Source organism: Mchenga conophoros, linkage group LG4, assembly GCF_057382185.1.
Source record: "Mchenga conophoros isolate Kocher_MC1m ecotype Shallow Benthic linkage group LG4, M_conophoros_male_GT1.1, whole genome shotgun sequence".
NCBI classification, from domain to species: domain Eukaryota; kingdom Metazoa; phylum Chordata; class Actinopteri; order Cichliformes; family Cichlidae; genus Mchenga; species Mchenga conophoros.
Window position 1 is genome coordinate 28,334,107 of NC_140529.1, and position 12,020 is coordinate 28,346,126.

General features: G+C 39.7%; 1 protein-coding gene across 1 annotated transcript; it reads left to right on the forward strand.

Annotated features, from left to right (window-relative positions):
* Positions 1-61: 61 nt before the first annotated feature.
* On the forward strand, positions 62-10,169 carry atp13a1 (ATPase 13A1). The gene is made up of 25 exons (XM_085271513.1): positions 62-578; positions 1,609-1,698; positions 2,240-2,503; positions 2,600-2,755; positions 3,267-3,336; positions 3,439-3,545; positions 3,641-3,770; positions 3,877-3,932; positions 4,043-4,169; positions 4,276-4,413; positions 4,832-4,952; positions 5,096-5,253; positions 5,520-5,695; positions 5,774-5,884; positions 5,981-6,106; positions 6,187-6,295; positions 6,405-6,598; positions 7,107-7,203; positions 7,285-7,469; positions 7,710-7,824; positions 7,930-8,126; positions 8,223-8,365; positions 9,133-9,244; positions 9,335-9,478; positions 9,573-10,169. The coding sequence occupies exons 1-25, from the start codon at positions 225-227 to the stop codon at positions 9,681-9,683; spliced, it is 3,591 nt and encodes a 1,196-aa protein (XP_085127639.1). The 5' UTR covers positions 62-224; the 3' UTR covers positions 9,684-10,169.
* The last annotated feature ends 1,851 nt before the right edge of the window (positions 10,170-12,020 follow it).

Genomic DNA, 12,020 nt, shown 5'->3' on the forward strand with positions numbered 1-12,020 from the left:
AACGTTGTTTTTCCCGGTTCAATCGCGTTGTGCCAGCTAGAACATTACGTGTCTTTACGTCGTTACGTATGCGGAAGACACGGCCGTGGGAGCGAGCGATTCAGTAAACGGGCTCTGAGGGCAAAACCGCTCACCGTTCCGTGTGTAGATTCGTATTTTTACAGGCTACAGCACGACGGGTGGTGGTGGATGATAGAGGGGGCCAGAGGGGCGAGCACAGTACGATGAATGACACCAAGAAAGACGGGAGAATAGCTGCAGACGGAATCCGGGGACCGGGTGAGCTGCAAATGGCCCCCTCTGTGAACCATAACCAGCATGACAGCGGCACCGGCGATGAGCTGGTGAGCTCGGTGACGCTGTACAGGCGAAGGCCCCGACTGCTGCACGGCACTGTGCTCCCGTTTCTGGCTTTTCTCTACCCGGGCTGGCTGTACGTATGGCTAGGAGTGTACGGAGCCCCAGATTATCCAGAGGCAGGCCTCCTGGCGTTAGCTGCTATCGGGATCGCGCACGTCCTCACAGCACTTTCCGGTTATTGGTCTGTGCACGCGCATTGTTGGCTCACTTGTTCAAAGGTAAACATAATTAATAAATATCTTATTAAGCCTGCTGATATCCAAATAGATCCCACTGGTTTGCCCTTCTGTGTTTGTCTATGTCAAAGGTCAGGAACATCATGAGCTCAAGTGCAGGTACAGGTGTCTGAAACCAGTGGAGCAGAACAGGTTTTCTGGTTATAATCACTGCACTAATTTCATGGACACAAATGACCAAACTTTCACCGTACATCTCCACATTTCCCTTATAAAATCGTATTTTAAATCTTCGCTACAACATTTAGTACCTTCATTTAAAGTCATCAGTATACTTTTGTACATTATTTCCAAATTCACTGTGTTCTAAAACGGGGCAGATGTGAATCAAAAAAGGCGTAAAAACCTACGTGACTTTAATCCTCCCAATGGGAGATTGACTTATTGCTGAAAGTTTATATAGGAACATTTCTTGACTAGGATGGAAGCCTCCACACCAATAACTGGTGGGCGTATTATGTATCTAAACACAAGTGGTCTGTGTACAGAAAAGCAATGAGTATGTGAAATATTTGCATAATCTTATTTGTTTGTTTGTTTGTTTTTTATGTCCAACTAAGTAAAGCAAACCTAATTTGGGGGGAAGAAAACCCTGGTGCTCAGCATTTCTGTGTTTACTTAGCAAGCAGCTGCATAAGAATAGTTTCCCCTTCACAAAATCAAAGTTATATTTGCATCAATAACGTAATCAAGCTCAATTTTACAGTCAGACATAAAAGTTAAGTATAGTTTTATATTGAGGTCCCAGTATAGTTTAGCAGGTTAAATCTGCCCTGAGGCTACTTACTGTGCTTTCTTGTCTTCTCTTTACTTTCTTATTACAATAAAGACTAAAAGCCCACAAAATATAATGGACAAGTGCATTTTCACATTCTGCCTGAAATGCATGTTTGCTGTACATCAGGGAATGCTTTATTTTAGAGGAACAAAATTCATGAGGCACACGACTATGCCAAAAATAAGTGTGACTGTTGTGTGTGAATTTGTCACCTGTCTTTTTTGACGTCTGCAGGAGCCAGACCCAGAAAAGGCTACGCTGGCAAAGGTCATACCCACCCCCAACAATGGCTCCGCGGAGCTAGTAGCACTACAGAGGGACCAGGTCAGTGCACATAATTTACTCCTGGCATCCTCTGAAATGATGTGGATTTTGTTGTTGATCTGGAGCATGCTTCCTGTTGACAAATCCCAAGGTTTTGAAGCAACACTGTCTCCTTTGTCACTTTCTTATGAATGCTGCTTATGTGTGAACCTTCTGGGAAGGTTTTTGGTTTTACTTTAGGCAAGGAAAATAATTTTAATAGCTTACAGTCTGCAGCATTGATAGTCCCATGTATCATGCTTGAGTAGTAACAGAAGTTAAATGGGAAAGTGTTGTCTTGCTGTCTCTGCAGTCTTGACAAAGTGCTCAGTGTTAGGTTCGCTTTCATAGCAGATACACTGGTATACTGGAGATAAACCATTTTCAGTTTACCCACTGAAAAGGCCACAACTTTGTTGGATCTTTTTCTAAAATATTCCCCTACTTGAGAGTACATATAATTTGCTATAATTAGACATGATGTGAAAATTGTAAGGAGTATCAAGTGCCTTTCAGCCTTTTGTGAATGCTTCAGTATACAATTTCTTATTTTGTCCAACAGGATGAAAACGGGGAAAGAACTCTGTCTTTCGAGTTTCAAAAGATCCGCTACACCTTTGACTACAAAGAAAAGAAATGTTTCCTTCCAATAGCATTTCCCATAAGTAACCCACTGGGATACTTTCAATCCTGGCGTGGCTACCAGGAGGAGACTGAGCTCAAAGCTGCAGAGAAGCGTTATGGCACCAATCGTGCTGAAATGATTGTTCCAGATTTTCTGGAGCTCTTCAAAGAAAGGGCCACAGCTCCCTTTTTTGTTTTCCAGGTATGTGTGGAAGTATTTGACAGGTTTTATATTTCAAAAATATATGTAAATATTCTTGCATTCATGTATTGTTACGCACCTTCGTCCATATATCAGGTGTTTTGTGTGGGGCTGTGGTGCCTGGATGAGTATTGGTACTACAGTGTTTTCACGCTGTTCATGCTGGTGGCATTTGAGGCCTCTCTGGTCCAGCAGCAAATGAGAAATATGTCAGAGATTCGGCGCATGGGAAACAAGCCCTATATGATTCAGGTAGGGTTGATGTATTTTATTGTTTTGTATGATATGTTTTGAAAGTATAAAGCAAAAAACATTATTGTCAATATTGCAGACAAGCCAAAGAAATCCTGCAATTACATTAATTATCATAACACGTCAACATCTAAAATATATTAGATGTTAAGTGAAGAGTTGGTTCTTATAGTGAATATACTTGTTGTGGGATAAATGCGTAGTTCTAAAAACCTAATTTTAATAATGGCCACATAATCAGTGGTTAGCAGGTAGTGACACTGGTCTGAGAAGGGACCAATGAACCAGGGTCAGAGTGTTGGAACAAATCTGATTCATGCTTGCTTTAACACAGGACCATGGCTAATACAAAGCTATGCTGAAAGCATCACTGAGCGTTGTGATTTGTAGTTCTCTTGCCTTAATTGATTTGAGATTTGGTAGCAAGCTCATCAAGGATTCTTGCAATGTTTTGTTTAATCAGTGCAAGTATTTAAAGCAGCCCATATTAAATACATGTATTTTTTGACAGGTATATCGCAACAGGAAGTGGAGACATATTTCTAGTGACGAACTTGTCCCTGGAGACATTGTCTCAATTGGTGAGTCTCCAGTCAATGTTTTCGTGATTTCTCAACACAAAAATCAACTTAACTCTGTTTAGCTGTGGCTAAATGTATATTCTCTACTTCTCTACCTAATAGGGCGCTCACCACAGGACAACTTGGTCCCATGTGATGTGTTGCTGCTTAGGGGCCGTTGCATTGTGGATGAGGCCATGCTAACTGGAGAATCTGTGCCCCAGATGAAGGTTAGAAACATATAGGTGATTACAATGTCTAATTATTCAAAATGGCATTAGTCTTTGTGTAGCTCAGCTAATTGCTAAAAATATGTGGTGATCAGGAGCCAATTGAGGACTTGGACCCAGAAAGAATCCTGGATCTTCAGACAGACTCTCGCCTCCATGTCATCTCTGGTGGGACTAAAGTAGTTCAGCATAGCCCGCCTTTAAAAGCCAGTGCTGGACTCAAGCGTAAGTCCTAATTCCATTTTCTGTAAATGATTCCTGATAATGATTATGTATTATATATCTTTTTAAGATTAGGTGCATGCTTTAAAGTCTTCTTCTTTATGTGCAGCGGTAGACAATGGTTGTGTAGCCTACGTACTGAGAACAGGATTCTACACCTCTCAGGTCAGGAATTTGCTTACTGCATTTATATTCTAGTTTTGATAGCAATCTATAGTCTGTGTTATGTCATACCCGAAAGTGTATTAAATGTGTGTTGTCAAACTTGCCTCTAGGGTAAACTGTTAAGGACAATTCTCTTTGGTGTGAAGAGAGTGACAGCGAACAACCTGGAGACCTTCATCTTCATTCTTTTCCTTCTTGTGTTTGCCATTGCTGCTGCTGTTTATGTGTGGGTTGAAGGTGAGAGGCCAAGAATGAGCTTACTGAGATGTAATTCATAACTAACACGTCATGTGTCTGGAATAAATTGTATCTAAATAATGTACTTGTGCTTTCATCCTGTTAGGGACCAAGGACCTAAGCAGAAACCGATACAAGCTCTTTCTGGAGTGCACGCTTATCCTCACCTCAGTGGTTCCACCAGAACTTCCCATAGAGCTTTCTCTAGCAGTTAACACATCTCTTATTGCCCTAGCTAAACTTTGTAAGTCTGTGTGCATGACTTGTGTTTGTTTGTTGAATATAAGATGTGCACTATAGCCTTAAACTTTCCTAGATATCAGCGCTGAATGTGAAAAGGAAAATGGCCACATTAGTTTGATCAGATATTAAACCAGTTTTACCCTGCCAGCTCCGTAGCACAAAGTCTGTGTCAAGCCTGAATGCACCCACAGTATTTCCATGTGACACGGACAGTCTCTTGCTATCTGCTACATATGAGAGAGAAAAATGGCAAAACAAAAAGCTGAACAAATTCCTATGATTTTGTTTAGATGGTCAGTTTCAAACATTTAGGCATTTAGATTAGATTTAGATGTAAAAACTTGTGAAGACTTGGAAAGGCAGCTTATAAAACAAAACTTGTAACAGCAATGTTTCATTCTTCTTTTTCTACTCCTCAGATGTATTTTGCACAGAGCCTTTCAGGATACCATTTGCTGGGAAAGTGGAGATTTGCTGTTTTGACAAAACAGGAACACTCACCAGTGATAGTCTGGTAGTACGAGGAGTAGCCGGTCTTAGGTAAACACTTTCAGCACCGATATTACTGTTTTGCCATAACAGCAAAAATTGTGAAGCACAATGACAAAGCATACTACACTGTACTTTAGGTTGGTTAATATTTACATACATTTACGTTACGTGGAACTTATTTTTTATGACAGAGAGGGGAAGGAGGTGATGCCTGTATCTGAGATTCCAGTTGAGACACACAGGGTGGTGGCTACCTGTCACTCACTGGTCACTATGGATGATGGACAACTAGTTGGAGATCCACTAGAGAAGGCCATGCTGACTGCTGCTGACTGGACCCTTACAAAAGGTACCAGAAAGTAATCCCTTCAGATACACAGTGCAGGGAAATGGCTTGTGTGTGACAGAACATGTGCAGTATAGACTCATGTTTTTGTTAAATAATGTTTCCTTTTCAAATTTTCTCATGCTTGCATTACCATACCCGTTGTGTTGAGCTTGTAGTTTATCTTAAAGCAATGCTTATTTTTAAATACAATTGTACTTTTACAGCAAATATTAGTATTTGGGTACATCTGTCTTTTACACAATGCTAACTTTTGTCTCTTTGACCAGATGAAAAGGTATTTCCACGAGGCATTAAAACCCAGGGACTTAAGATCCACCAGCGTTTCCATTTTGCCAGCGCTCTAAAGAGGATGTCTGTCCTGGCCTCCTACGAGAAACTTGGCTCCACTGAACTCTGCTACATATCAACTGTTAAGGGCGCTCCAGAGACACTCAGAGGAATGGTATAGGCTGACATCCTGAAAAAAATGCTCATGTCTTACAGCATAATCAAGTATATCCTAACATGTCTGTCATTGTAGTTTGCAGAATGTCCTGCAAGTTATGACCAAGTGCACAAGGAAATGTCACGGGAGGGAGCTAGAGTGCTGGCCTTGGGCTACAAAGAGATGGGACACCTTAGTCATCAGCAGGTTCTTGTTTCATTTTACTCAGAATGTTCAGATATTGTCTTATCTGAAAATAAATTTGTTTGAAACTGACCTGATTGTTTCTGGGTGATCACAAAGGTTCGGGAGATGAGTCGCGATGCTCTGGAGTGTGACCTTCATTTTGCTGGGTTCATGGTTGTGTCTTGTCCGCTTAAGAATGACAGCAAAGCTGTCATCAGAGAGATCCAAGAAGCATCTCATCATGTAAATAAGCAGATGTTGCAAAATTACACAAATGTACTGAGTAATGTTTTAAGATGCTTAATACATCTGTCTTCTTTCAGGTTGTCATGATCACAGGTGATAACCCTTTAACGGCATGTCATGTAGCAAGAGAACTCCACTTCATCCAGAAAGAACACACCCTTATATTACAGCCAAGCTCTAATCAAGGTAAGAGGAGTATCGCATTATAGAACTACGTGTGTTACTCAAATAACGGCCTAGGTGTTTAGATCAAGAACAAAACATGTTATGTATTAAAATTATGTTTTTTTTCCAGGTACATGGCAGTGGGAATCCATTGATGGCACTGTGTGTGCACCACTGCCCCCGCCATCCATTTCTTCATTTGTGCGCGAGTTTGACTTATGTGTAACAGGGGAAGGGCTGGCCAGATTGAGCTGTGATCCCCGGCTACTCCACACCCTGTTGCCTCACATTCAAGTGTTTGCTCGTGTCAGTCCAAAACAGAAGGTAGGGCCCTAAGCACCATTGGATCCCTTAATAGTGTTATGATTCATACTTTTGAAACATTTCAAAAGATCAACTCATAGAAATTTATCCCTGGGTTACATTTAGTGTGCCTCTATATGCAGCTATGGGAAAGTAGCTTAACAGGTTTTAAAAAAGGGGTGGGTGGGTGGGTGGGTGGGGGGGGGGGGACCTCAGTGGAGTGTGGCAATCATTTGTTGTTGTCTATGTCAAGCACTAGTTATCAATTTGTTGGTGTCAAATTTTAAAATCTTAATTGTTTCTTAATAGTAATGAGAATATTACAGTGGGACCTATCACAGAGTACAGACAGGTAGTAGTTTCAGAAGTCTGTTTGTAGTGCATTCAAAACAGAGGCATTTTATACCTGTAAAAAAACAGGTAGTAACTGGAACACATTTGGTTAGACTTCTCTGGGGTTTGTTGAAATGTATTTTAGGAAATACTGGCAGTGTTTGTAACAATACTTTACTCATCCATTGTGTTTCAGGAATTTGTGATCACCAGTCTGAAGGGGCTGGGTTATGTGACACTGATGTGCGGTGATGGTACAAATGATGTGGGAGCTCTGAAACATGCTCACATAGGTAAGATTTATCAGCTATAATTGAGTTAGCATTTATGACACCAGCAGATTGCAATGATTACTTTTTTTCCTCCTCCCTCAGGTGTTGCACTATTAGCCAATGCCCCTGAGCGCATGCCTGAAAAAAAGAAGCGTGGAAGAGAAAAGGAGTCATCCACATCAGAAACCAGACCTTTACCGCCTGTCACTTCAGGAGGCAAACTGAGCTCAAGGGCCGCTAGACAACGGGTGATGGCCCAGAGAGAAGAGCAGCTTGCAGCACAAAAGGTGTGTAACTGTAATTTGCTTAAACTCCAATGACTCTTCTTGAAACCAATTTATATTCATTAGTCTACTGAATGTAGCACGCTAGTCTGTCCTGCTAGTCTATTCTGCTCTGTAATTACCTATCTATCTAGGGGTAATTTAAAAAAATGTTATTCCTAGAAAAGGTCATTAACTTGGCTTTTACTTGAGTAATAAGAGTTGTAGTACACTGGTGTTAATATCAGGGTTTTTCTGGAACAGGAGAGGATCAGTCAAGTCCTGCGTGAACTTGAAGAGGATCAGGTACAAGTAGTGAAGCTAGGTGATGCCTCCATTGCTGCTCCCTTCACCTCAAAACTCTCTTCCATACAGTGCAGTAAGTTACACAACCTTTTGATTTTATCTCTTTTCATAATCTACACCGATCAAACCATCTGTGTTTAACCATTTCTAAAACTTGTTATTTTGTGTTTGCCCCCAGTCTGCCATGTAATAAAGCAAGGCCGTTGCACTCTGGTAACAACACTCCAGATGTTCAAGATCCTTGCTCTCAATGCTCTAGTGCTAGCCTACAGTCAGTCTGTCCTCTACCTCGAGGGAGTGAAGTTCAGTGATTTCCAAGCAACTCTGCAAGGTCTCCTTTTGGCTGGATGCTTCCTTTTCATCTCTAGGTCAAAGGTGAGAATATTTACCTAATGTTTTTCTTCTACCATGACATCTGTTCACCATGTTCAATTACAGTCAAACTAAGAACCTCTTTTCCTCTTTGTCTAGCCACTGAAAACACTGTCTCGAGAGCGGCCCTTACCAAACATCTTCAATCTATATACAGTTTTGACTGTGCTCCTGCAGTTTGCTGTTCACTTCTGCAGTCTTGTTTACCTTTACAAAGAGGCACAAAGTAGAAGTCCGCCCAGGTAAATCAAATTTGGACAGAAAGGGACAACAGGACAAAAAATTAATGAACAAATAAATAAAATCACTTCTGCTTTTATGGTTAATTGTTTACATTGTTAGTATTGTTCAGATATGGTTTGAACTTTCATTCTTTCACAGATAAATTCCAGATGTAATGGACTAGATTAGAGATGTTTTTCTCTCTCCAAAATCAGCCAAGACTGGGTGTCCTATCAGTAGTCAGCAGCAGTTTATGTAAATAAAATAATTTGAAGTTGATTTAAAAATAAAATATGAATGGCATTTCAACATCAAATATTCATTAAGTACTAACATTTTCTAAGGCTCTTCAGATATTGAAGTTTTTTACTTAAACTGGGAAAATCATTCGAGTTACTTTACTTTTTGCTTTCCTATCTGCATGTTATACAACTGGATATAAAATGTTTTTAATTTATCTTTAAATGTCTTATTGCATAGGTCTCCTAAAGAGCTTCCAAATTTTAGTAACTTGTTGCTTTATATGTGTTCTTTGTACAATTCCAAAGGCATAAAATGTGCTTGCTGTAAGGGCCACAGGCCTCTTAAATGACTTGACTGAGGATCTCTTTTGCCTTTTAAATGCAAAGGCAAAAGAAGAATTAAACCAGGAATTTACCATCCTGGTTTAACCTGCTTCTAATTTGTTTCTAATTTTTACCTGATTACATTACCTAATTTATTTAATGTTATAGTTTTGTATAGTTGTTTAATTTTTTAGATTTTAATTGTGTCCTCTCATTTGCAGAGCGGAGCAGTTTGTAGATCTGTATAAAGAGTTTGAACCAAGTCTAATTAACAGCACCGTGTACATCATGTCAATGGCCATGCAGATGGCCACCTTTGCCATTAACTACAAGGTATTTATCCTTAGTATTAATATTTGTTATTGCTGCATCTTTAAAGCGTTTATATAGAAGACTCAAAACATTTGTCTTTGTGCGTGTTAGGGTCACCCCTTCATGGAGTCTCTTAGCGAGAATCGACCTCTACTGTGGAGTATCGCTTTGTCAGGTTTAGCAATTGTCGGACTTCTTACTGGATCCTCACCAGAATTCAATGAACAGTTTGCTCTTGTAGATATTCCAACTGAGGTGAGCTGACATTGTTTTACTATGCATTGTTTTGTTTTAATATCCTCATAATAATTATATACCTCCTGATTGACCTGTCTTCTTCTTCTTGCAGTTCAAATTCATCATTGCCCAGGTTCTGGTGGTGGACTTTGTTGCTGCTCTGCTGGTGGACCGTGTCTTGCAGTTCCTGCTGGGCAAAGGAACTCTCAGGCTGCCTTCTTAAACTTGGTGCCAACAGCAACCACTGCCTTTACCAACCAAACTGTAAAGGGAGAGATGATGTTGGAAGAGGAAGAGAATGAAAAGCTGTTGTGAAAAATACGGGACAGCTGAGACAGTCATGGCGTACAATACTGCACACTGTGTATCGCTTCCTATGTCCTGCTCTGCCCTCCTCCTTAACCATCTGTGTTTCTGTATTTTCATCAAGTCTATGTTTGAATTGTTTTCATTCTTTTCCTCATGACTCATTTTTTTCCACATTTCTCTCTTTCCTTATCTGTTGCTCACCACTGTTACAAAACGCCATGAAGACAGCAGTATTGAGTGGAGTGTGAGATTGTGCCAGCCAGAGTGAAACATACAGGCACAAAAAGGGGCATTCTCCAAGAGAATTGGGAAAGTGTTTTGGATTTTTTTGATTCCCCTCCTTGATTTTGTAAAAAGTGGAAACATCTTTAACAGACTTATAAAGACTTAATATAAATTATGAAGTCTGCCACGTGTTTTGTCAAGGTTGACCATGTCCAACTGGTCATGAAAAACCCTGTTCCTTAAGATAGGTAAGTAAAGCGTGGTCAGGGACTTGTAGTACAATGTAAATGTACAAAGAAGGTTATTATTGAAAGCGTTTATCTCATGGGACTTGTGACACTGGCCAAAACAAATGTGCCATTTCACCTAGCTTCAGGTTATCAGAGATGCCTGTGAGCTCTTGAACTTTTTGTTTACTTGCTGACTGATCTAACAAACATGTCGGTCATAGAAGCACACCATATATAATCTTTGAGCAAAGTAAAGCATCTTAAACAAACCACCATTCTCAAAAAGATTAGGGAGAATTTGGATTTCAGTGTGGATCAAGAAGTGTACCAATTACTCAATTACTTTCCCCTTTACTGGGCCATAAAATCTAAAATGTGCTTATATACTCAGACAGTGTCAAGAATAGACAATGGGAAAGGTGTCAATTATTTTCTGAGAAGTTGGCTTTAGCTTTTCATTAGCTGCCAGGGCTAATTTTCTGCTTTACTAATGAAAAGACAGATGGAGTGACAGATTTAAACACAGTTAGTGGTAATTTTCCTCATTGTCAAAGTTTCACAGTTAACATGTATATTAAGTCCTAAATAACCGTATTTGTGTTTCTTAAACTTGCTGATCGGGGGAACATTTTAGCCCTTTGAAATGTAACAAATAGTTCCACTATTTTTTGAAAAGGTCATTTAAAAAAAAGTGAAAAAAATCTTTTGAAATGGTTGAACTTGATTATCACTTGAATTTTTAACATTTCACACTGTTTTGTATATGGATGGTGCATCCAATTTTATATATTTTTGATACATATGTACACTTGACATGAAGGTGACTTGGCAGCTATGAACACATTCCAACCAGGGGCCAGTGAACCTTAAACTCTGCTGTAAACAAATGAAGAGAAAAAAAATGCTTTCACTGCAACTCTCTAATTTTGACACTATGATAGAGATAGAGATCTAGAAAGATTACTAGGATGTGAATATGCAGATTTGAGTGACCAGTAGGGGAATGCTGGATCCATTATGGTAAAAAATTAATTGCAATGAAAAGAGTAAGCACAGAAACTGAAACCTTAACAGGAAAATCTAAAAGTGACATGCAATGTATCATCATAGGTTAGTGGTCTGCTAAAAAGCTTGGGTAAGTGTTTGTGCATGATTGGACAAAGGGAGCACATGAATGACAAGATCTGTGCAATAGAGGTGGTTGCAATATTAATCACTTATACTCCAGTTTAAGTAGGTGGCTTCTGAAATAGAGGAGAATTTTTGGCGTAAATGTCCCAGCAAGAGCTGATTGTCATCCATAGTTATTACTTAACAAAATGAAATGTACTACAGAGTGCTTTTGACAAATAACAAGGGTTTAACTTAAAACTAAAATTGCCAGCAGTCAGGAAATGCCATAAAGGAGATTAAGCAAAAGGCCTAAAATTCAGAGGTCACAAAACACCAGAAAATCATCAGATAATCCAAAAGAAATTCAACCAGGTTTTACAAAAAAGACCAGGTATGGAGCTGATCATTTACATTGGGCAACCCCAGTAGGTCGAGCTTGATCCAAGGAGGTGTCAGAACTTGTATCCTGAATTTCTACATGTCATTACAATATAGGCATATTGTGGAGCCACATATTTTACTTCACTGTGATATTCAATATGTAAAATAAAAAAGAAAGAAAAAGTGACACAACTCTTTGGGAATATGCAAACTACATGTCCTGTGTCTTGTGTTCTACACACAGCCTTTGTACATACCGTGCACCACACGGCTCCTAATAACCTTACAAAGTTAAACACTTT